The sequence below is a fragment of the Phanerochaete carnosa genome, assembly GCF_000300595.1.
Source record: "Phanerochaete carnosa HHB-10118-sp unplaced genomic scaffold PHACAscaffold_2, whole genome shotgun sequence".
NCBI lineage: Eukaryota > Fungi > Basidiomycota > Agaricomycetes > Polyporales > Phanerochaetaceae > Phanerochaete > Phanerochaete carnosa.
In genome coordinates this window covers 3,828,294-3,852,176 of record NW_006767629.1, presented here as the reverse complement: position 1 = coordinate 3,852,176, position 23,883 = coordinate 3,828,294, and the positions used below count along the sequence as shown (strand labels likewise).

General features: G+C 54.5%; 9 protein-coding genes across 9 annotated transcripts; 4 read left to right on the top strand and 5 right to left on the bottom strand.

Moving 5' to 3' along the window:
• Nucleotides 1-490: 490 nt before the first annotated feature.
• PHACADRAFT_192358 (uncharacterized protein) lies at nucleotides 491-1,804 on the bottom strand (the record flags this gene model as incomplete). Its single annotated transcript, XM_007392452.1, has 1 exon — nucleotides 491-1,804. The coding sequence occupies one exon, from the start codon at nucleotides 1,802-1,804 to the stop codon at nucleotides 491-493; it is 1,314 nt and encodes a 437-aa protein (XP_007392514.1).
• A 394-nt stretch (nucleotides 1,805-2,198) lies between these two features.
• On the bottom strand, nucleotides 2,199-6,100 carry PHACADRAFT_250787 (uncharacterized protein). The gene is made up of 10 exons (XM_007392451.1): nucleotides 5,850-6,100; nucleotides 5,352-5,388; nucleotides 5,268-5,294; nucleotides 4,781-5,074; nucleotides 4,468-4,727; nucleotides 4,204-4,412; nucleotides 4,080-4,150; nucleotides 3,909-4,019; nucleotides 3,818-3,858; nucleotides 2,199-3,767 (listed from the first exon to the last, which is right to left on the bottom strand). The coding sequence occupies exons 1-10, from the start codon at nucleotides 5,978-5,980 to the stop codon at nucleotides 2,471-2,473; spliced, it is 2,478 nt and encodes an 825-aa protein (XP_007392513.1). The 5' UTR covers nucleotides 5,981-6,100; the 3' UTR covers nucleotides 2,199-2,470.
• Nucleotides 6,101-7,584: 1,484 nt separating this feature from the next.
• Nucleotides 7,585-10,050, top strand: PHACADRAFT_250784 (uncharacterized protein). The gene is made up of 7 exons (XM_007392450.1): nucleotides 7,585-7,833; nucleotides 7,893-8,108; nucleotides 8,163-8,581; nucleotides 8,629-8,966; nucleotides 9,021-9,436; nucleotides 9,502-9,738; nucleotides 9,795-10,050. The coding sequence occupies exons 1-7, from the start codon at nucleotides 7,712-7,714 to the stop codon at nucleotides 9,970-9,972; spliced, it is 1,926 nt and encodes a 641-aa protein (XP_007392512.1). The 5' UTR covers nucleotides 7,585-7,711; the 3' UTR covers nucleotides 9,973-10,050.
• Nucleotides 10,051-10,199: 149 nt separating this feature from the next.
• On the top strand, nucleotides 10,200-11,681 carry PHACADRAFT_250783 (uncharacterized protein). The gene is made up of 2 exons (XM_007392449.1): nucleotides 10,200-10,268; nucleotides 10,321-11,681. The coding sequence occupies exon 2, from the start codon at nucleotides 10,658-10,660 to the stop codon at nucleotides 11,642-11,644; it is 987 nt and encodes a 328-aa protein (XP_007392511.1). The 5' UTR covers nucleotides 10,200-10,268; nucleotides 10,321-10,657; the 3' UTR covers nucleotides 11,645-11,681.
• Nucleotides 11,682-11,717: 36 nt separating this feature from the next.
• PHACADRAFT_206175 (uncharacterized protein) lies at nucleotides 11,718-12,625 on the bottom strand. The gene has a single exon (XM_007392448.1). The coding sequence runs from the start codon at nucleotides 12,488-12,490 to the stop codon at nucleotides 11,906-11,908; it is 585 nt and encodes a 194-aa protein (XP_007392510.1). The 5' UTR covers nucleotides 12,491-12,625; the 3' UTR covers nucleotides 11,718-11,905.
• Nucleotides 12,626-13,593: 968 nt separating this feature from the next.
• PHACADRAFT_181878 (uncharacterized protein) lies at nucleotides 13,594-14,925 on the bottom strand (the record flags this gene model as incomplete). Its single annotated transcript, XM_007392447.1, has 1 exon — nucleotides 13,594-14,925. The coding sequence occupies one exon, from the start codon at nucleotides 14,923-14,925 to the stop codon at nucleotides 13,666-13,668; it is 1,260 nt and encodes a 419-aa protein (XP_007392509.1). The 3' UTR covers nucleotides 13,594-13,665.
• Nucleotides 14,926-15,717: 792 nt separating this feature from the next.
• On the top strand, nucleotides 15,718-16,092 carry PHACADRAFT_192353 (uncharacterized protein; the record flags this gene model as incomplete). Its single annotated transcript, XM_007392446.1, has 1 exon — nucleotides 15,718-16,092. The coding sequence occupies one exon, from the start codon at nucleotides 15,718-15,720 to the stop codon at nucleotides 16,090-16,092; it is 375 nt and encodes a 124-aa protein (XP_007392508.1).
• Nucleotides 16,093-18,963: 2,871 nt separating this feature from the next.
• Nucleotides 18,964-20,284, top strand: PHACADRAFT_206173 (uncharacterized protein; the record flags this gene model as incomplete). Its single annotated transcript, XM_007392445.1, has 2 exons — nucleotides 18,964-19,456; nucleotides 19,520-20,284. 2 exons carry the CDS (start codon nucleotides 18,964-18,966, stop codon nucleotides 19,552-19,554), a joined length of 528 nt encoding a protein of 175 aa, XP_007392507.1. The 3' UTR covers nucleotides 19,555-20,284.
• A 33-nt stretch (nucleotides 20,285-20,317) lies between these two features.
• Nucleotides 20,318-22,586, bottom strand: PHACADRAFT_170546 (uncharacterized protein). Its single transcript, XM_007392444.1, has 2 exons — nucleotides 20,667-22,586; nucleotides 20,318-20,614 (listed from the first exon to the last, which is right to left on the bottom strand). The coding sequence occupies exons 1-2, from the start codon at nucleotides 21,054-21,056 to the stop codon at nucleotides 20,582-20,584; spliced, it is 423 nt and encodes a 140-aa protein (XP_007392506.1). The 5' UTR covers nucleotides 21,057-22,586; the 3' UTR covers nucleotides 20,318-20,581.
• Between the last annotated feature and the right edge of the window lie 1,297 nt (nucleotides 22,587-23,883).

The window sequence follows — 23,883 nt, the reverse complement described above, 5'->3', positions numbered from 1 at the left end:
GTTCCCCTGCTCGCAGCAGGATGAGTCCAACAGCGGACGAACACGGACCTGCTCAGGAGTGTTAGGTACGTCGCCGATGCTTTGTCAGCAGTGGGCGTACCTAACTGGGATCCTCCTGACCGCAGATGGGTATATAGGTGCAGCCGCGAGGGACAGGGGCTGCACGCCTCGTCCCGTCTGACCTCCATCTGCGTTAGGTTCGTGCTAGCATTTCTGTCATGCCTCGCCAGGTCTGACCTCCATCTGCGTTAGGCTTCGAGTCCATTTTCTTGCGCTTTCCCTCCCGTTCCCGCCCTATGTTTCTTGCTGTTCTGTGTTTTCTGTATCGTTGCGCCATACACGGAAAGCGTCCCGCTCGCTGCGGAATCGAATTAGGCCGTCGTCGCCTCGCGACGGCGGCCGTTTATGCGGTATTCTCATAGCCCTGCTATCACTCTGAACCTTTGACTCGAAAAGTCGCACCTCAGCGGAGGAGCTGATTCGATGGTATTTACACGAAACAAGCGGCGCCTTCCTCCCATAGCAAAGGCATCGCCTTCGCGATGGCCTGCCGTTCGGCCTCGGGGATGCCTTGCCCAAGCGCATCCCCGAACTCTATGTGGCGCAGACCTTGCCTGACTCGCCCGACGAGTACGTTGTACATCTTCTCCCATCCTTCTTGCATCGGGTACGCCCTCCAGTCCCACCACTCGCGTAGGAAGGGGCTGTAGTACGGGTCCAGCGAGAAGTAGTGCAGCTTGAGGCGGAATGTGCGAATGTGCGGCGGGAGCACGGAGAATAGGCTTGTGACAAAGGAATATGCGGGCTCGTAGAAACGTACGCCGCCGTACAGTCCGTCACGCGCGGTATGTGCGGCGACGGGGCGGGCCTCCGACACGCCGAACACCGGCAGGACGACTGTGAAGGTGTCTAGGAGCGGGAAGGCTCCGAGGTCGAGCTCGCGGAGGTAGGAATAGTCTGTCTCAGCGGGCGGCCAACCGATCGAGGCGATGTGCACTTGCAGCTCGAGGTGGCGTAGGGTCGCGCGGACGTCGTCGAGGACTTTGCGGCACACCCCGATGCGCTCGCGGGTCAGGACAGGCAGCTGGAGGCTTTCGAGGCCGGTCACAGGCATTGAAGACGCCAGACTTTGCAGCGTGTTTGTGCTCTCGAGGGTGAGGGAACGCACGCGCGGGAAGGACGGTGGGGGAAGAAGAGACGAGACATTGTCGCTGTGGAACTCGACCGACGTGCCGAGCACGAGGTGTTCTATCTCTTCGAACAGAGTCAAAAAGCGCGCGACACCCGACGGGCAGTCCTCCGTCGGCGCTCTATACCACCCGCCGATCTTGAGCATGGGGAGGCACGCAACAGCGGGCACGTCACCGCCCAACTGCATTTCGGCCCCCGTCAGACGGCATTCCAGGGGAAACTTGTCAACCTCCAGCACGCGCAAGCGAGGCAGACATTGCAGGGTCATGGCCAAGGTTTGGAGCGTGGAGCGTGCTCTAGGATCACTGCTGAAAGCATCGCTCTCGCGCAACTTAAGCGTGAGCTTTGAGACATACGTGCAGACGTGTGGCGATGCGCTGAAGAAGCCCAGGAGGTCCTCTAGCGGAGGCGACTGCTGCTGCTGCTGCTCATTGATGTCCGCTGGGTGCGAGCCGTACGCGATCGACTCGAAGAGGAATGGCTGCGAAAGCGCGAGCCAGTTGCGGCACACGAGCGTGCTCTTCTCAAGGGTAGGTTTGTCCATGACGCGCATTATCATGAGTGTAAGTTCGGGGGGCAGTTCATAGTTGCTCTGATCCTGGTTTGCCTCCATTGTTGCCTACGATACCTTGTGGTTAGCCAAGAAAGTCGGCTGAGCGGGTGACTCACTCGAAGCGAGGGAAATAATGTGCAAGGGCCACTGATGAGAAACCAGGGGGTCGAACAGAGGAAGATAGGGGGCTCAGAACAGGGGGAGTGCACCAATATATCTGAAAAATGCGTGGCATTAGTTAAGTGACCGAACCGAGTTACCAAACTTCGTACACCATGTAAAGCGTGCATGTCGTTATCCTGCACCTCGCTAGCAGGTGATTTGGAACCGGAAAAGACACATCCCCGTACTGTTGTTGAAACGGCGCTGGAGCTCTTGTGTGGTGTTCCACACTTACACTTTGGTACAAGTCCAGTGGGTATCCGAGACATCCATGCTCGACACACAGAAGGGTTGCAGGGTCAGCTGGATACCAGACACGTAAAAGTCTGAAGGAGGGAGACGAAACAGAACGTGCAGATCAAGGTGAGGCACAAATACGAGCAACAAAACTAACTATTCACAAATTACGCAATCATGTAAATACTACAGGAATGGGAAACTGAATTTCTAGAGAATCGGAGGAACGTCGCGTACACACCATGTAATAAAGACGAACCGATTATGCGCCTGCCCCCCGCCGCGCCCCCCTGCGTATCATCCCTACGCGAGGGGCCAGAAGCGCCATCACGCCACAGGTCCACTGCGTATTTGATTGATAAGGCTCTCCCAATAGCTCCAGTCCAAACCGTCTGCGTCGGACGGTAGGGGGTTCCCGCCAGGGCCGACGACGCTCCCCGAGGGCCCGCTCCCCGTGGCCCCAACCCAGTCCCCGACGCCCGACGTCGACCACGGGATGCTCTGCGTGCCAGACATGCCATCGACGGTCGGCGCGCCGGTAAAAACGTTGCACCACTGGTCGAGAAGCGATTGAGCTGCCGTCTCGTCCTCGTGGCCCGGGCTCGCGGAGCCTGAATGTGACGTGCTGTCCGAGCGCTGGATGTGTTGCACCGCGGGGTGCGCCGCGCTGTACGGCGACGTCGGGTACGACGGGATCGTTGGCGAGGTGCCGTTCGCGAACTGTGGGCCAGCCACATGCGAGGCGCCGATCGGATAGCCGCGCGGTGATGATAGCTGAAGCAGCAGCTGTGCCTCGTTGTGTGGGCGGTCGTTCATCTGCTGAGGCGACGCGGTAAGAGAAACAGGGGCATCGTCGGGCCTTGGCGAGCCCTTCGCAATGAGCTGCGCTTTGGTCCTGAGGAACTGGATGATCTTCAGTTCCCGCTTCGTGGTGTTGTCCTGATCGCGGTCGTGATCGTCGATGAAGGCGTCCAAAACCATGTGCATCATCTCCGCGTCCTTGCCCTTCGGGTACAAGACCAAGTAGATTCCGCTAATCATCGCGGCTTGGAACTCGCGATACGCGCTGGTGACAGGGTCGCGGACGTCCTTGATACCACTGGTCGTCAAGAACTTACGACGGAACTGGTAGTCCTTCATTGCACAATCGAAGCAGGCCTGTCGCGACCGCAAGTACTTGTCTGAGCCGAGCCGACGGAGGAGATACGGTCGATGTAGGGTAATTCGTACGAAGAGGACTTCCGTCACAAGTAGGAAGCGATGTGCAGGGATGTAATAGTGGCTTTCGTCCAAAGAAGTGTCGGGGTCGAAACTGTAGTGCGGTGGCAAAGAGGTAATGAATTTCACAAGCTCGTCGTCAAGCTGCAAAACCTCGGCGTAGTGTCTGGGACCGTTGACTCTCTGAAAGTGATGCACCATGCGACCCATGATGCCAGAGAGAGTATGCCGGAGCACGATGTAGGTCATCTGCGTCGGCTGGTTCAGCGGAAACGGGCCTCTGGTGATCACGTTATTCTCGTCGTCCACGTTAGCAGGGGGTAGCGTGGAGGTGTACTCGTCCTGGATAGCCATCGGGCGACCTAGAACAAGCGCATATGACCGGTCCGCATGGTACAAGTAAGACCTACGAAACTGTTACCAAGTCGAGGTTTACGTATTGTCAGCAGCACGTACCATACTCTGCGCCGGTGTTCCACTTGATATGGATTTAACCGCTGAAGAAGATTATCAGATAAGACAAATTTTCAATAGACGTGATGCTTACCAGGCCGCCGCAGTCGCGATGCAGACCCAAAGCCTGCGCAGTCCGCACAGCCGCGCCGAGCTGACTCCAGCATTCAGTCATCTTGCGATCGAACAGCAAGAATCGAGCGCTCTGCAGGTACCAATGAGCGTCAGGACTCGGCAAAAACATTGCGAAGCGTGTGTGACTCACCAACAGGCGCGTCAACACTAGCTCCAAACAGTCTGTATGAATGGCTGCAGCTATTAGCAGCGACCGCCGCGCTGAGGTATGCCGTCAGCCTGCATGCGTGTATATGAAACGTGCTGGAACTTACAACACCAGTAATAGCGCGACGACGTTAGTCGGCGCGTCCTTGCGTCACCTGCTAACTGCTCGGGAGCCAATCGCACCGAGATAGCCAGAATCACGAAAAGAAGAGGAAGAAATCGGAACTCGTTGGGGTTGATTGCGGCGCCCTCGTTGTATAACGAGTTACAACCTGCACGGAAGTTCTTCTCGGAAACCGGATATCGCGTCCAGTTGCTAAGATATATGACAAGTCAGCGGTCGAGCCGGGGAGGAATCAGAGTCGTCAGACCTTGCGCTAAAGTAGAGGTCTACAAGCTTCTCAGCCAGCGAGCGGGGTGGCAATTCGTGCAATAACTCGGAGATCTTGTGGGGGGCAACACCGCATTCTTGTACGAGCGCTTTGAGATTCTCGGCGGGTGTGGGGATCGCGGAAGCAAGCAGAGTCTTCGTGTCTTCTTGGAAGATATCTGGAGGGAGCTGGTCGATGGAGAGCGACTTGCCGTGATTCTCGGGCTCGTTAGTGTGAGGCGACTCGACCATATGTTGAAGCTGACATGGTAGTGTTTAGTCAACCCGCATACAACAATCGTTCAGAGACGCACCCTTTCTAACATCGCCGGAGCAGCTACGCTCCCAGACGCAGCAGTCCCAAACCAGCTACCACTGTCGTAGATGCCTGCAGCCATATCCTCCTCGTCCGCTTGCGAGTTTCTGTCATCATCAGCAGTTTGTGCATCGACACTGTTGGCATCATATCCGGATTGGCTCGCGTTCCAGTGCTGGGGAAGAGCAGCTTGGATGACTTGCTCGACGCGTGATAGCCGGGCAGCGAGGTCTTGGTCGGACTTCCCGGGAGTATACGGCTGGCAAAGTTCAGGAACTTTACGGGCAATACACTGTGGAGAAGGAGGAGTCAGGACCGGATCGACACGAGTTGTCGAGCGGAATAGGAGGAGAAGTCACTTTGAGACGGGGCGGCTAATGACATGATCCCGAGTGCCGGAGGCGCGCACCATGATATTCTTCGACCGCGTCTCAAAGTGCGCAAGCTATTCATCCGCAAGTACAGTTTAAAGAGGATGGATTTACATGTGAGCATGGTACTTGTCGGTCGCACTACATGAGGAAAGCGTTAGTCACAGGGCATACAAGATAGGCAGTGAAAGAAATCACCTTCTGTTTTCTGCGATGACACTCCCCGCACGAGTAGCTGTAGAAACGATGTCAAAAAATCAGCTCTAGTCTCTGGTGATATAAGATTGAGATAATGATTGGCGCGAGGGGCTATGGCATGAGCCTGGCGTGCGAGGTTCAGCGGCATGATATCGCTGCTTTTCGCATCGTAGTTGCTTGGACGGATGGAGATCAGACCATCTGGGACCGCGAGAGATCACTACGTGTGTGACAATTGTCCTTCTAGCGCCACGATCTCGCTGGCATTGACCGCCTTAAGGGGGGCAGTAGGACTAAGTCCTGAGTCATCGGATATGGGCTCGGCGTTCGTAGAGAGCGTCTTTACTGAGGAAAAACTGTTAGGATATGTGAAGGAATGAGAAAAGTCTGCATTAGTGTACTCACTTTGCTCCAGCAGATCATCCATGCGATGCGCCATCCCACCCAGGCGAATGCGGCCCCTCAAAGCGAGATAGCAGAACACGCAAAGATACACACCTGACGCGCGTCCTTGCCTTCTTGGAGGCACGACCATTGCTGGTCTCATCCTCCTCAATCTTTCTCCTCGCGCCGACGTGGGCAGCCTCAGGAGTGGACTGCGGGGATGTGTGCGGAGTCGGTTTGACCATGGTGGCGGTATCAGCAGCTGGGATGGGTCAGAGAGGTCGCATCAACAAGGAGGGATATAGGCGGATGAGACGAGGAGCGTAGGGATATTTTAAATAGCTTTAAGCAGAGATGAAGGGAGACGGAAAGAGTCAGACCCAGCGACTCTCATGGCGGCCAAATTCAAGGTGAGGAAGTCCTGCATAGGCGCTGACCAATCGGATTCTCCCATTACGTAAGCGCCGATTCTGGCGCCCGCTGCCATTCTTCGTCCCGATGCCGTTGCTGCTATGTCCGATATCCTTGCTCCTGTCCAGTACACGCTGTTCGCTACCATTTTGCAATGTCCGAATTCTGTTGCATACTGACCCGAATGTTGCGAACATCGCTACTGCTCAGCGCTTGCTCTGCTCGCCGGTGACTAGTTGGACCGATCCGACGCAGTGGGACGCAGGAAACTAGAGCGGAATAAGACGAGACCTCCGGGGTCAACGCTGTTCAGTAAGTCGACATATGCGCCGCTTATATCATCACGCACCCTTTCGGTGGTCTTCATACTCCACATTCATAATCAGTTTTGAATATCCGCAACGAGGGCGGCGCAGCATGTACTATCGCTAGTAAGATGAACAACTTCATTTGAGGGGCGCATGTCTGAATTTATATCGCGGACGACTGCTATTCCAAGCTATCTTCCAAGCTCGTAGGGTCTATGAACGCCGGGTGCCTTGCGTATTAATGCATGGTCGCCCTTAAGTCGCTCGAATGCCACGGGCCTATCACTGCCACATCTGGTACGTCACCACATCTTCGCACTCGGGGAGAAAGCATACCGTCCTGTGTTCATGTGCCTTCTCGCCGCTGCCTCGCCGCAACCGCGCACCTGCCTCGACCTTCTGCGAGCCCCAGAGCCGGAGCAAGCCGGTCATACTGGTCATTCTTCTCGGGCTCTAGACTTTAAAATTGAAGGTCTCAAAGCAAGGAATTCCGACTGGGTTCCATCGGGTCGTATCCCTTTCAGATTTTCAGCGTGCGGATGTTGCCGAGAGGCAGGTACTAGCGAACGGTCGCTGGCAGACTTAAGGCCTCGACGAGTCTTTATACCAGTCTTGTGCAGACGTGAACCGCTGCGTTTACTGTCAGGTGGCCATTGATGTCTATTCTGTAGATCTTTCGTGGTAGCACTACCCCACTCAGAATGAAGCTTGTCTTGGAGCTGGTCCGCTTGCACAGCAGGTCTGATAATTACGGAACATATTGTGTCCTGCCTCCAGGACGACGGCGGCGCGGGAGCAGTCGTCATCGCGTGCCCCGTGTATCGTACTCGCCACTAACGGTCGCGTTTCACCATAGTTCTGGCTCGCCGTCATGTTCGCTAAATGGGATCGGCTCAAAGGAAAAGATCTATCAGGGGGATATAACGTGGTCTTAGATACTTTGAAAATATTTTAATCTACTCTGACTGTGATTCTGAGACGACATGAACAGCTGTACGGAGCTGTATAGTGTCTCGCTCGGTGGTACGAAAGGCGCATTGATGCGCCATCAATCGCGACGCCGCACAAGCGCTGTGCGAGAAGTCCAGGTTTCATCACTGTCACCAGCATCGTCCTCGTGTCATCCCTACGCTGAACGCTTCTCCCGCGAACATATGCACCATTAAGTCTCGTGCATTTTCGGAGCTAGAGCCTCGCCTCGCGTCTGCTTTGTACCGGCCACTTCCGTCAACACGACACCGCTTTACCAGATACGCCATGGAGGAACCAGAGTGGAAGAAGCTGGAGCTCTCACTCGAGCAGCCTTACAAGGACGACGAGGGGAAGCTTATCCCGATTCTCTTGGACATCACCTCTGAAGGCCAGCAGGTCTTCGAACCGTGAGTGTAGTTACGATCTCTCATCGGTCTTGCAGCTGAGCGTGCGCGGCGCGTCACAGTCCGGAAGATCCAATCTCGAAGATTGGCGAAAACCTAAGGCGCATATTCCTGGAGCGCGGCGTGGACTTTTTTGAAAGATATCATAATGGCATTGAAGCCGCCAAGGACGAGGCCAGCGAGGAGAAGCCGAAGGACGAGGCGGGCGACGTGCAGATACAGCCCATGACACCGGAGGAGCTCTTCAGGATGCGCATGGACATCATGCCTCAGCTACAGTGAGTATAAGGCTGTCATTTATCGAGGACCTGAGAAAGATTCACTAAGTCCAGTACAGCCCTTGGTGAGATGAGCCAGGCCAGAGACCTCTTGTCTCTTCTACTTGCCACAGCTCCTCCGCCGCAAATCCCAGGCATACCACAGCCCACTGCACCACCTCAAAAACCATCGACGCTGAACGCTAGCATTGTCTCAAAGCCACCGTCCATCCAGTCTGTACAGGCGTTCAACACCCAGCTGGTCATTGGGGGCAAGGACCTCGCACTACGGAAAGCTGCAGATTTACTCAAGATCGCCGCGGGGAGTGTGGAAAAGAGCCGCAGCCTCAGCGAGCGGTATTGGCTCGACGCGTTGAAGATCCGGAGGGGAAATTGGGGGCTCATACCGGCACCGCTCCCGTTTGGGACCGCGACAGGAAGGGGTACAGACAAGACGTCCAAGGACTTCCTTGTCTCGTTCAGCTTGGAAGAATGTGAGTTATATTTGAAATTCTTGAGTCTTCTCTGACACCTGCCCAAGCCTCTGTTGTGTTCCGAAGAAGGGCTATAGGTCGGCTACCAACATTCGACAGCAAGCCCGGCACATTGGAGTACCCATTGAGACAGTACACGCGTTTGCAAGTGTCTATCATTCTTACAATAGACGGCTCACGTCGAATAACAAAGAACACCCCTCGACTGTTCGACGAGGCGCAGCTGGAAGAATCGCTACGCGCTGCGCAAGCCGAAGTCGTCCAACAAGAAATATTTGCCGCTTTGATACGAGAAGCCAGCAATCTCCCAACGGCATCTGCACGGGTCTCAGAACGGCTTATCGCGATAGAGGCCGCACAAGCAACAGAATTAAGATTTGAATTAGTGCGTCTGGTCTTCCATCTTCCACCCAGAACCCGCCACTGATAGATCTGGCAGGTCGATAGCGAAAACGTCGCGAACGAGCGGGAGGGCACGAGCGCTCAAGACGCCGTCTGTGACCTGATTTTTGCTACGCTACACGTCCTGCTTCTTCGCGCCCACAACTTCATCAAACAGCACCGCATCGGACGCACGAATGCGCTGCGCAACGCCCCACCACAGCAGCAGCAGCAGCCCGTGAACCCCCCACCACTTTTGCTGCCGATCGTCGAGCTGCTGCAGTACCGCGTCTTCTGCGACCGCGTGCATGTCGAGGTCGGCAAAATGGCCGACGGTCTCGCGGCGGCGGGTGTGCCCGTGAGGCTGCGTGCGAACAGGGTCGGCGAGAATGGCGAGCAGCTCGTCGCGATGCTCACAAAGACGGACGGGCCGCAGACACTCGGCGGCGAGACGCACTTGCGCATCGATCACCGGTGAGGCTGTCGTCCTGCACTTGCTGGTTACGAACGGCGAAAGCTGATTCTGATACGACTGACAGGCACACGCTGCGCTTCACCTACGTATCGCCGTCCTCGCTTACGGCGCACCTTCCGCAGGCGACGCTCACTGTCGCGTCCATCACGCATCTGACGCAGCTACTCTTCGACGAGGTGAGCCGGTGTCTGCTGGGCCGCATATGCGACGTTGGATCAGAGATGTGCGAGGTCGTGCATGGGACGTGGTTCGTCGACCTGCTCGCAGGCAGGACGGTTGGGCGCTGGGAAGGACGTGTCTTGTAAGTTATTCCCTTTCTCGTTTGCGTGCTACCACGTTGGCTCAATCTCCTGCTAGGACCTTTCAGGTTACATTTGCGGAGAACTCTGGTGTAGTCTGTACGGCGACCAAATTAGAGAGCTCGGAACGGCGGCCGGCGGCCTTGGTCGATCGGTACACTGTCGCCGGAAAGGCTGGTGAGAGCCTGCTAGACTGGGTGCGACGGACTGTCGACGCGGCTTTGTCTGGGCCGTAGCATACGCCTTATAAAACCCTAGCTTCCCATATGGGACATTTTGTGCTGCAATACAGACAAACGCTGCATTTTCAACTGCGGGAAGTGGGTGAGATGGAATGGCTGAAACTCCCATCAGGGTATAGATCAGTTCTGTCAAGACAGGCGCTCCGGGGCAAGCCGTATATAGCCGGACGGTGTACTCTTTCTTCAACGGTCATCTCCAACACTGCGGGGGCTGTTTCAGAGGCGCACACACCCAGAAAGATGCTCCGTTTTCATTCTGATACAGAATGGATCGACATAGGAGACGAGCAGTAAGTCAAAGAATTCCAAACACTTCTGAAACTCGCTCACCATGAATGACAGAATCGAGGACGTGGGTGGTCCAAGCAGCTTTCCCCAGGCTCGGCAACTACCAGTGGAACTCATCACTCTCATACTGCGTGAAGCGGACAAGCTATCGCTTGCAGCGTGCACGCTTGTATGCCGCGACTGGCTTGAGCTCTCAAGACCGTGTCTATTTGAGTCCGTCACCTTCGCTACGCTCCGCCTGCGCGAATTGCAGTGGCGTGAAGACGCACCCTGTCGCCTCAAGCGCTTTTTGGACTTCTTATCGTCAAAGCCGGAAATCCGCGTGCTTATTCGTCACTTAGTCTTCAATGTTGAGAATAGGCTCTGGAATTTTGCGCTCCATGCTCATGCGATGCTGCCGGGGCGATTTAGGCCGACCTCGTACTCGTGGCAAACGTTGATCGAGCTTCTGTGCCAACTCCCTCGACTGCGCACACTCGAGCTGAAAAACTTTCTCCTTGAGCCTCTTGGTCCGGTATTCGACACGGATCCGCTGTGCACTGCACCAGTCATTGAGCATCTCGAGGCTCTCAAGTTCACGAGACACTGCCGCACACAAGACGGCATCGGATGCTTCGGCGACGTACTGCATCTGCTCAGCATCTTCAAACGCATCGACCATCTTGACTTCGGCGCGTTCACCTCTCCCCCGACCGGCCACCCATCGCTCGCGTCCCGTATCACGACGCAGGTCCGCTCCCTCACCATTCCTCCCTATGCATCGAGGCTCTTGCGGAGTATACCGCTGCTCGCGACGTGGTCGAACCTCGAATGTCTCGCCCTACCACTGCTCCCACTCGAGGACGTCGCATACGGGCTGCGCTTGCTGAACCTCGCGCGCGCAAGCTTGCGCCACGTTGCGTTGCATGTCCCGCGCATTGACGAGAAGGGCCCAACTGTGCGGTGCTTGCACGAGCTCGCGCTTGCGACCTGTCCACGCCTCGAGTCCGTCTCTATTGCCGTGCCGTTCTACGGTGCGGCGAACCTGCTAGTGGCCCCGGGCGCCGTCGCGATCGGGCGCCCGTACTTTGGCGCGTCTGCATACGCGTTTATCACGGGCTTCCTTGCGTCGTGCCCACCGGCGCTGCGGCGTGTCACATTCGACCTTCAGCTTGACCTCACGCCGGTCGAGACGCATCAGCATATCCAACTGGAGATGCTACAGACGGACTGGAGTACCCTGGACGACGTGCTTGCGCGCTGCGCTAACAGAGGCCTGACGAGTGTGCAATTCTGCCATGACCCGAGGGAACTTTCTGAGTTGTCTAGCAGTATACAACAATATTTTGCGAAAAGGATGCCTTGTTTATGGAGGACGGACGTGGCGCGTTTCGTATAGCATACCACGTTTAGACACTGAACCTCCACAGTAATTTTACGTCAATGTTGCAGGATCGAAGCTGGTAATCAGTCATATTGCCCTGGCGATGATCGTATTCATACAAGTGCTACTAATCAAATCCAGCTCTAGAAGAAGATTGCAACCCCAGAGATAATGACTTCGTTGCATCAAAATGTGTCCTTATTCTAACCGAGCGCATCATACTATACAGCTTTACACGGCCTACTTTCCGCCCCCCCCCCCCCCCCCCCGCCTGGTCTAATACAGCAATCGCAGCACCTCTCTTGCCAAAAGTTTAGGCAACACTCCCATAAACCGCTGCCTGTCGCGTTCGGAAAATACGTGCCCCGGGCCGGCGTGGATCTCGAGGTCGCGGATTCCCTTGCGCACGCATGCCTCTTCGAGCTCCTCTAGATACCGGAAATCTCGCAGAAAAGACCCTGTCCGATGAACATAGAATGGTGTGCCATACAGGAATAACTCCAAGACGACGGTCTGCAGGGACGACGACGACGTTGCGATCGCGCGCACGATAGAAGTGTATGTGTCTCGATAGATGCCTATTCCGTCGGACGTCGACTGTCCAGGCACTTGGTCGATCGAGGTGTCGCGCCACAATGGCAGTGGGAGCACCATGGACTCGAGAGACGGTAGCGAGCGCCCTTCCAAGTTGCCTGGAAAGTAGTAAACGGAGGCGACCCTTCTGAACAAGTACGGGCGTGTGAGCTCAAGCCAGTCTCGAGAGACTAATGCACAGGCGGAGAGGGAGGGTTTATCGAGGTCTTTGAGTATGTGATGAATGGGTTCTGGCGGAAGTCGAGGGGAATGAGCAGGCCGGTGCATGCCGTCGATTCCAGAAAGTTGATTTTACGCAGAATGGTTTATTAATTCAAGTTTTCGGCCATAAATTGACGATTATAGCGGATACCTTGCCTTGATACTGTATGAAAACGTTCCGGGAGTCCGAGCTGGCTAAGAGACTTGGAGAACGTCCAGGAGTTGGGAATTCTGTGCCGTCTAGGGCGTCTATGCTGTCCGCTCTGTCCATGCCGCCCATATAAGCACTCAGTCACATGTCACAGGCCTCAGACCTAGGATGGCGATCGAGCACGCTGTACGGCCATGCCTCACGCTGCGCACAACAAGAGAGACATAGAATGCCTGAGTTTATTAACCTGTAGTTAGAGTGCCTTAATGGGCTGACAGGCGTATCATGGAGTCGCTGGCTCCCTTTCTGCGGTAAACTAAGTGCTCTGCTTTTGATACTCATTTATTGGATCAGAAGCTAGCACTAAAATCTAAATAAAATTTATAATATACCAAGAACATATATATGTTGCGTGTGAAGTGTTTTTTATGACATATCGCGACAGGGCTAGACATTGTAATCAGATAAATGCTCGTCTCATATGGGTAAAATAGGCGCCTAAGCTAGAGTCCGGCGTTTTCTGCAACGCAGGACGGAATCTTGAAAATGAAGTAAGCTGGAGAGATGATATAGACTGCATAGAGCCTGTGAGAGCACATGGATGCTATAGACAGCAGAGACAGAGTGAACAAGACGCGTGAGCGAAGCGGAACTTTGGTCGTGACGGAGTGTCACGAGATGTAACACACCAGTCTGACGCGCGCATTACAAGACGTCACGTCTGACCTAACACGGAAGGTGCGGAGAGCGCCGACAACATAGACGGCACAGAAATCCCAACCCCGGGACCCTCTGGAGACTTTAACCCCTTCTTGGTCCGGAGGACACCATTGCCACCCTCATGCGAGTGAAACATTCTTGGGCAGCATTTCCCACGCTGCAGTTTCGAAGCCGCCTGGATGTGGTCCGATGTACTTAGAACCGATGGTACTGCACCATGGGTTTTATTCGCACGAGTATTACCATCCAATATTAAGTTTAAAAGACAGCTAGAACTCTAGAGACGGCGACCTCAAATGGCAGATCCTTGATTAAAATAAGTACTACGTTGAACACAGTTCTGCAACCTCATTTTCACCCTCTATAGAGCCTATAACAATTGCAATACCCCTCGCTCTGAAAGAATAGGTAGTGCTGTCTTGAACTGCAGCCTGTCGTGCTCAGAAAATACATGTCCCGGACCTGCTCGAATTTCGAACGTGGGGAGCGCCTTGTGCACACACACGTCCTCAAGCTCCTCCAAATCCTGAGCACCCCGCAGAGGAAACTCTACCCAATGGCACGACGGGTCATACAGGAAAAGTTCGACAACGACGGTCTGCAGAGATGAAGGGGGCGACGTTGCGATCGCGCGCACGACAGAAGTGTACGCCGTGTGATGAATGCCGGTGATACCAGAGCGCCGACTGGGTCTTTGGTCAGTCGAGTTGCCACACCATGCTGGCAGTGGAAATACCAAGGACCGGAGAGACCTCAGGGGCGAGAAGTCGATGAAATCGAGGTCAGAGAATTTGGGGACAACGGGGTTGATGATGAACTGGAGGGTTTGAAGGCTCTCGTGGTTCCTGTTGAGGAATCGCCGCACGCACCCGGACACGGGCCTATGTGCGTCCTGGTCTACGACATGAAGTTTTAGGACGCGAATATTCTCAAGGCCAGGGATGGGCGTGGGCCCGGATAACACGAATGCGTCGCTGAGCTCCAATGAATGGATTTGTGGGCAGGGAAGGGAGTGTTCGGGTTGCCACCATTCCCACTCGCTTAGGAGGGTGTTGCAGCCTATACGGCTACCAAATACCAGTGACTGCACTGCGCCGAAAAGGCATAGCACATATGGAATATCACCGAGCTGGGTCGCATACATATCTCCCCTGTAACCAGAGTGGACAATTTTCAATACCCCCAAGTGTGGAATGACAGGGAGGCTGACTGCGTTTCGAGGATTTTTATATATGGGATCAAATGGTATGCCGGCGAGTTTGAGCGATTGCAGGTGGGGAAAGCACCGCAAGATTCGAACGAAGATGTCAAGACCGTCGCGAGTCGTTCCGGAGCCTGCCATCAAGAGTTCTAAATTGTAGACCATTGAGGAAAGGACGGCCTGCGACTCGAAAAAGTACGCAAGGGGTAGGAGAGGCGAGGGATGTTCAGGATGCGGCCAGTTTGATGGATTGCGCTCGAAATGGTAGCTGTAGGTGATCGTTCTGAACAAGAGTGGGCGCGCGAGCTCAAACCAGTATTGAGAGACCAGTGCACAAGCAGACAAGGTGGGCTTGTCTGAGTGGAGATTTCTGATCACGCCGGGGATAAGCTCTGGCGGTACACGAGGGGAAGGAACATCCCGGTGCATGCTGTGTAGGATAAGTTCCTGTTGATTGCCTCATAGAAATGCATGCTGATCTCGGATACGTACCTTGGTGTTACGGTGAGGCCGAGCTGGCGAAGGCTCTTAGAGAGAGGTGAAGAAACTTGAGCCTCCTTGCCGACTTTTCAAGATGTAGAGGTCCTCTCTTGGTCCGTCGCTGACAATGAGGCGCTCCGAACCGCCGGTAAAGCGTCCGCCAAGCGAAGCGCATCAGTTCCATGCAACCCGGTTCCGCCTGGGGCAAGAGAGCTTTCGAGATGAGGGATCAGGCCCGGGAGCAAAACTGGGCTTCGGCGAGGCGCGTCACTCCTTCCCTCGCCCGCTGTCTTCAAATGCTGGATGCGTAAGAGGCAATACAGTTGTTAATAGAACTTCACTTGAACCTGAAAAGTAAATAAATAAATAAAAATAAGAAAGGCCATGCTTGTTTCGTTGCCAAGGCCGGGAACAATCTGAAGGCAGTCGAGCGCTTCACTGAGATCTCAGACAGCAGTTGACTGGGAGGAAGCATGCGCACATGCATGCTCCCCAGCTTCATTGACTTTCCCCTACTGCCGCACTTCAAGCGGAAGCACATAAATCCGCCTCCACGTCAAATATTGCACGTACATAGTGAAAAATAGGAGTTTGAACTCGTAGCGTCGCTCATATCGTCATTCAAGTGGCTCGGATTTAAGTAGGGAGAGGAGTAGCTCAGAATAAAAGCTGTACATGCTTCGATATGGCGGCCCGTTTGCACAAAAATTGGCGGTGGCATCAGAGGGATCTCGTGACAAGATGGCGCTCTGGGATGTCCCTTCTAGGTCGCGTGTGCAGCTTGACTCGGAGAGCGGGCTGTACCTTCGATTTGCGTCCTGGTCCTCTAATTTCGAGGACACCTTCATGTGGAGCAGTGTCTTGAGCTACGCGCCGCACTGCTTCGGCGGCCAGTCTTCATCGGCGATGTTCTCGTGCGATAGCCGTTACCTGCTCATACAGGGTGCCCTCCGACTCGAAAGCCCTGGAGAGCATCCTACTTGTCTCTGGGATGTCGCGACAGTCAAGCTCATTCGCAAGTTTGTCGGACACAGCGACTCCGTCATCTCCGTCGCTTTCTCGCTGGATGGCAGATTTATCGCCACGAGCTCCTTGGATCACACGGTCATCATCTAGGACGCCGCCTCCGGAGCACCTCTGGTGACATGTAGGGGACATGAGTCACAACGTGGGCGACTTCACTCTGTTGCCTTCTCTCCAAGCAGAGAGCATGTTGTGTCTGGAGACGATGATGGATACCTCCTAGTGTGGAATGCAGAGAGAGGGGAGTTGCTCCAGGAGTTCAAGGGGCACGATGCTGAAGTATCGTCGGTCGCCTTTGTCCCCGCTGGAGACGTCATTATTTCCTCTTCAAGTTTGTTCGCCTATGACACAACCACGCGACTCTGGGACATCACATCTGGCACTTGTCTCCTTGGCCTTGACAGAGATACCTGGTACCGCGCCCTACACCTGTCCCCCGACGGCTCCGGAGTCTTTGTCGGCAATGATACACGACTTGTTCAGCTATGGATCCCTGTCGATGCGGACGCGCAGGCGACAACACTGCTTCCTTGGCTTCCGCGTCGCACCTGGCCTATATACTACATCGAGGACGGCTGGGTCTTCTCTTTGACGCCGTCCCGGCGGACGCGGTTGTGTTGGGTTCCGCCAGACTGGCGGGGTTTTGCTGGATACTTCGGGCAGGACGTGGTGTTCAAGAATAGGCATCAACTGAATTTCTCAGGACTGAGTACATAGATACTTAGAGAGCTTGTACAATGATCGCGCGTAATAGTGTGTACTCATGACGCTATACGCTGATAGGGTATGCTGCTGGTAGTATGGGGTCGCATCTTCTCTAAATCAAATGCATCATCGGCCCTAATATCTGTGAGAAGCGCAAGTTGCTTCGAAAGCTGGATGGACGTACGAGGTTTTGCCGGACATAATAAAGTCGCATAAACTTGAATGACAGGAGACCGTTTGTCACGCTAAGCGTCGCACGACACCATGTGGTCCCCGAGATTTGATTGTTTTTCTTCCCGTATACTTCCTGCCCCCGCTCGTGGACACTCGGAAGCCGATCGAGGCTCGAGATTGACATCACGCGCATCCAATCGCCTTCCAACGTGTACCGTGCGATCTCCCAACAGTGTTCTTCCCGCTGTGCCTGTACTTTGAGCCTTCGATTGCTCTACGGACGACTATCATCGCCCTAGAGAGTGCTCATCTCAGCCGAGGCGCGCATTAGACTGTTACGGGGTGGGCTATCATCAGGCTCAGCGTTGCATTTAAGACGTCATTCTGTGGATTGTCAAACAGCAGTCGACTGAGTGAGCGTGTATGCGCACCTGAGCCATAGGCCTTACAATATGTTTCCGAGCAACGACTCTCTCCCGGATGATGTCTCTAAAGGCACAAGTCTGGCCGCCTCTTAAGCTCTATGAGAGATATGATCGTAGTACTTCAGCTCGGGGAGTGTAGGAGAGTGTCGTCGCAGTGGTACGTAGGCGGCAACATGCAAGGAGCAAAGCATTCTGGGCGAAGTGTAGGATATGTCAGATTCGTCTTCCCCTGAAAGAGTCTGTATGAAGACATCTGCTGTAGGACAGGAGACCTGTTGATGGTGGACGTGGGGGAACAGAGAAGAGCGAGGTCGGGTCCACCTTGCTCGCACCAAAAGCGATCTCGATAGTAGAGTGATACTGTTAACCCTAACCTGAGTGGCAAGTGCTCTTGGTTCAGCCTGCTCTCTGTTCGCCCACTGCTGAACATTTGAGCTGCTTACGACGAGTTTATTCTCTTTTTAAGCCTCAAATCAAATTAATTTGAAAGAGATGTGGGCTGAGGGGGATATTTTGACTGAATTGAGTATCTATATGCATTGAATATTCAACCGTACGCTTATTTGCGCCGTATAAATCACCCATAAAATAATCGGACTAACCACTGTGCTTTCAGGCGAAGACGGAGTTCAGATAACGCGTAATTAGAGCTCAGATCGCGACCTACAGCTCGCAGGTATGGCGAATTTGGTATTGAGCGCTCACGCGCGGCGGAGGGTTGAGTCTACTGAGCGGAACGGGCTCGCGAGCGTAGTGAGTGAGAAGCTCGAGAGCTTCAGCTCAGGCCCCAATGGCTCGCTAGAGTACTAGAGCGATTTTTTCTTCTTTCCCTCTAATTTTGTCCCAGGAATGCCCAGAGCGATCTCGGAGATGGCCGCCCCATCCGCCCGCAGTCTTCCGAATCGATTTCACGCCCTCGTAACGCGGTGCAAGCATCGCCTGCCCCGCGCAATGTTCTCACCATAACTTTGCCTCTTGAATTGCAACAGCCATCGCCGCCGGCTGGTGCTCGAAGCACTCTTGACTGCTATAGTCTAAAGGCTGTGTTTCGATCTGTCTCCTGCCTTTATACCCGGCTGGCATCTACAGAAACGTTAACGCAAGATTTGCACCTTCATCATCCCGGAATATCTTTCGTACCTGGGATATACCCTCTTCGGAAGGTCTGCTGTCCCGGAGGAAGCAATATCGTAGTCCTACCCATACAACAAGTGATTCGCGCAGCAGGGATCATCCCATGAGGACGATCGCGAGTGCCTCCTCGAGAGATACCTTGAGAAGATATCGTGCGTGGGGTGGGTTATCATCCTGAAGGAATACATGGCTATTTGGCACTCATACTGCTTCTTCAGTCGAGGAACCTTGGCCATTTCATCTGTTCATCCGCTCTTGGGAGCGGCTCCCCACCGAACTGCGTGAATACATCTATGACTTCCTGGCGAGCTCCGACGACAAAGCCGCTGCGTCAAAGCTCTCCCTAATCTCGCAAGCCTGGTGCCGGCACTTTCGTCCTCGCACTTTCGCCTTGCTCTCGCTGAGAAGTGAAGAGTACTGTCGCACGCTATATAGCATAGTGCGCTCCCCGCTATCGGCTTGGCTTAGGGAACATATTACCTGGCTGCGCTTTGACCACCATAATCATCATGATCATCGTCTCTGGATGTCACTTGTCCGTATCCTCCCGGCGTGCCGCCACGTCGGGCACAACTTCCATGGCGACCCCGGACGCATATTGCACAGCGCAGCTCTGAAGAGTTCGTTGCAGAGCATCACATCCTTGGAACTCAACAACTGCAGCTTCCCATCGCTCCGAATTTTACTCCGCATACTGGGACATATTACCTGCTTGAAAGATGTTACTTTCGCAATTGTCAAATGGTCAGATGACCAACTCACAACGGCTGACACCGCGAGTAATGTCTGCACGGGCGGCTTCGACCATATCCGCTCAGTCATGATGCGGAGCTGCACGAACAACACGGCAGTACCCGCATGGATCCTTGCCGCCGCGAGCACCCGACACTCGTTTGCTAGGCGTCGGACGCCAGGGCCAGCAGTCCCTGCAGAGACGTGGGCCATCATCGAGCTCATCCAGACGTTCTTGGGAGGCAGCGTGTTTAGTTCAGAATATCATGTCAAGGAGGCAGCTGCAGGTGAGCTCGACTCATCCCTGTACCAGACTGTTGTACTCATCTGATCTCCCAAGATACTTACAGATTCGTTGGTGCTCTGTCCGTGGAATCGCCAGTAATAGGCACCATATATGTCTCAGTCCAGGTCATCAAGTCAGCATCCTCCACCGGTGGCAATGAAGTCTGGTCTGTACGCCAAATCGTTCTCGCTGATACGAATATAACTACATTCGATTCCAAACCACTCCCATATTTCTACTCTTGTGATTGGTCCATGATGACTTCTCTTCTGCCCACATTTCCACAATTACAGCAGTTGCAGGTCCTCTGTGGGAGGAATTGCTCTGAAGAAAATTTCCGCATGCTCTCTGACAAAGTTGAGGGAGTTGTGAGCAGCCACACACATCCGGTCGTTACACTTCAACATGATCCAGATTTGCCAGACGGGAGATACTTGCAGCCGACGCTATTTGATCTAACCGAGGAACATGTAGAGGTGGCACGGGCAGTAAAGGTATGAACTGGAAAGCAGAATTCCTTAGCACCTCACTGAGCAAATTTTCCGCGCAGAGCTGGACCGTACAGCGTAGAGGCATTTGAGCGTTGGACACGATTTCGGCGAGAGTGAAGCAGTCGATTGATGTCTGCTTCTCATATGTTCAGTATCCTTGTCTACTCTCGTTTGATCATATGCATGGACTTCTAGTACACAACTCGACGTGCCTGAGTGATGTCCTACGCCGCTAGATTGTAGAAGTAGCCGGTACATGTAGCACGCCATGAAAGCTTCCCCGAAGCACATTGTCGAGCGGTGGTCTTGTGCAGGATGACTTCGTCGGAATCCACGGCACTGGGCCCACTCGTTACCAATGAACATACTACGACAAGCACGCGTCGTCGTGGGGAGCATCATAATTACTCTGGCCCATATCGTGCCAGGTACAAATGCCGTACAAAATCGTAATGCCGCAGACAAGTGCATTATTGAACTTACAGTAAAGAATAGTTCTTGCTCGATGACAGCGGCTCGCAGTGATAACGCACCCAGGAACTCACCGCGAAAAATTTGTACCCACGCTTTAGTCGCCTTAGGCTATCCACGTCGAACTTCGCCCGCGGATCGTCCACACGCAGCAGGGTGCCACGTTAGCCAGGATCTCGATACATAGCATCGAATATCTGCTTGGTAGTCAGACGGTGGACGAACAATAGTAACAGTTGCTTTACTTACCGCGTCTGCCGTACTCAGCGTTGCAACTTGAAAACTCGTACCTGCCACAGAAAGCAGCCCGGTGCCGAGGTGATGATTCTTGAACAGATGCATCGTCTCGCGCTTCTTCCGGCCGAACATGTACGGTAACGTCGGTGTGTAGAGCCATGCGCAGTCACTTCGTGGTGAGCTTGCGCGAGCGGCAGTAGATCCATGCTCGCTCCGCGCTCGTGCGACCTGCTTCGCGTAGCGAGAGAGATGGCACTTGGCTGAGCCGCTCCTTGGCGATAGAGTGGTCAGACATGACTCCGAGCGAGCGATTTGCACTGAGTCCAATGCAGGGTGCGCAGGTGCCTCTAGGGAAAGGCAGCCGGAGGCCCGAGGCAAAGATGGGCCGACGAATAGAGTCATGGAGTGCCTTCGTGGCGTAAACTCTGATAGACAGGCGAAGGTGCTCTTGCGCACCGCCCTGCGACATTGTCTCGGTGGTGGCAGCCTGATAACACTAAAGACTTTCTGGCTGTCCTTGTTACAGTTGCTTAGAGTCGAGACTACGCTCTCTCGGAAATAGATGCGATAAGGAATCAATCAGAATGGGCGCTCGAGGGCTCACGAGCCCGCATGTCTAGTCGATCGGATATTCTGAGGGTCTTGGGCTACTACAACACCAAGGCGACACTATCGCAATCGTGAAGCGACGGCCCACTCGAGCTCATTGCCGTTCGTCTTGAGGCTCTCGAGCGATAGTGACCGGCACTTGGTCTCATCCTCGCCAGCGGCGTTCGCTTTCGTCGCCGCCGGTGTGGTGCGAAGCGCAACCGCGGGGAACGAGAATCGTTCCTGCCGCTATACGATTTCCTCCTCTGAGCTGTGCCGGCCATAGCAGGGGTCGGCGCCGACGGTAGAGTGTTGGGCGCTGCAAGGCCCTCTGGCGTGTCCGTTGTGCTCACGTCGCGCTGGCCAGGCGCCTCTGCGTTCTCCTCATCTTCCTCGGGGTCGTCAAGTGTGTAAGACGGCTTGGTGCCGCTATGGCTAAATTGCGGAGTCGGAGGGATCGCGCCAGCAGGGCCTTATCGCGCGGGAGGCGTTCAGGTATTGGAAGTAGGTGAGGGTCGGCCTCAGAGCACTGTCGTCTTGCGATCGGCTCGATACGAAGGACAGCTAAGAAGGGCGCGGACGTCCGGATGCAGTGGGAAAGGCATAAGCCTCGGGCCGGGAAGTGAGAGCTGGCGTTGTCGCTGGCTCGATCACGGTGCTTATCGCAAGGAAGACAGATTTGTAGCAGGCGCCACAGGCGCGGCCCTGCTTGGACGTATGTCGCAGGAGCTTACGATCTAGGGCACCTGGGGCAGGCAAACATCGAGCCCAGCAGCGATATATTTGTGTAGCAGATCGCGATCGCCTATTTGCCACGTTCTTCCAGGCTGCGGGCATATAGAGCGAAGGACCTGCGCGGCCTAAGAGCCCCAAAATGTAGAGATTTGTTTAGTTCGTCGAGCACGCCAAGTATGACCTGACCTGACTTGCCGCGCATTCAGCCCAACGGAGCAGATTGAATACGAGACGGTCATATCCGCAAACAAAGGATGGACGTACATATACCCGTCGCTCTGGGACGGCCGCCATGGGAGAATCGTTATATGCTTCATGATGCCCACGAGCAGCGCTGGCGAGTAAATCTGGGCCATGCTGAGGAGACCATGCGAACATTGAGGGAATAATAGTTGTCGAAGACGCTCTTGCAATGACGAATGGGTATTCATCTCAACCGCTTGCGTCTCTCTGGCCGAGTCTGAGCCAGTGTTTCCTGGGCTGGGAAAGGATGACGCTAGGGCGTGGTGGCGAGCGTAGTAGAGCGACAGAAACGCGAGGAGTTCTTCCTGGCTTGTGTCGCAGTTTTTGCGAGACTTCTTCTCACCTCTGTCGGCCCTAAAATTTGTGTGAGAGTTGCGGGTTTTTTAAGAGTCAGACGGACATACGAGGTTCCATCGGACATTGCGAAACCGCATCGACCTGAACGATAGGGGGCAGTTGGTAATGCGCAGCTTCGTGGCCTTACTCTCCAACGAAGTAGAACATACGTATGGGCGTCACTCCCGGATGACTGCCCTGTAAGGGTCGTGCATTTCGCTTCTCTGCGCATAGAGCCGCCAAGTATATTCGAATCGTGTTGTCAATGTCTGTGAGAGTATCGACGGGATAGCTGTGCGAGACGCTCTGCAACTGGAGAATGGTATGCGTTGGAGCATGGCGGGCTGAATCGAAGCCGGTGTTTCCTCGAGCTGATGAAGGAATGAAGCCAGGACACGTCCTTGAGCGTGATAGAGCGAAGAAGCACGAGGAGCTCTTCTTGGCTTGCGTCTTCGTGAATAATGTGGTCCCCATCAACCCTATAATCTCGGTGAGAAGCGGAAGTTGCCTTGAGAGCCAGAGACGTACGACGTTTCGGGCCGCTTTGCAAGAATGCACTGTGGGTCTGTTGCCTACGCGCTTTCTCGTGATTTTTATTTTTCAACGCGACAATGCCACATTCCTCATCGTGCAACATCTTGTCGTCCTTCAGCCTGTTCTTCCATTCTTTTCGTACGCCGTCTGACATCGCTCGTAGGCCTTCAGAAACGAGTAGAAAGTCAAAACTGGGCGAGGCTAGTCTTCCTCTCGTAGGTCGTTATAGCGGTATCCGTCTTGTTACGCCGGCACTGCGAGTCTTCGGTTGTTTCTCCAGCGGTCACCATCATCTCGAAGGAGCCCATCATCGCAACGATACACGGTAGGCCGTACATGAACGGGATATTGTGAGGCTCGGCACGGTACCCAAAGGCTATTATATGAATTCTCAGACAACGATCGACAGAGAGCGAGTAGATGCGCGCACCTGAGTTCCCGGCCTACGAGATGCTACCGACCTTCCCCTCCCGGCTAGTGCTCCTAAATTGCGAGTCTGGCCGCCTGTCAAGATTTGCAAGACGCTTCAAAGCGGAGCGTGGTGACTTGAGTACTTCAGCTCGGGGAACGTTGTACGCAGGGTTGCGCCAGCGGTAGCGTGCAAAGAGGGAGGCATATCGGACGAAGTGTAGGACATGTTCGCGGGTAGTCAACACAAGGAAGAATCTGTATAGAGGTGTATGCTGCAGGGCGTAGACCTGTTCATGGTGGTCGTGGAGGGAAGAGCGAAATCGAGGTCCGCACTATAAGCGCCGGAGAGCCCCGGGCGCCACAAGGCCCCGGCCTCCGACCC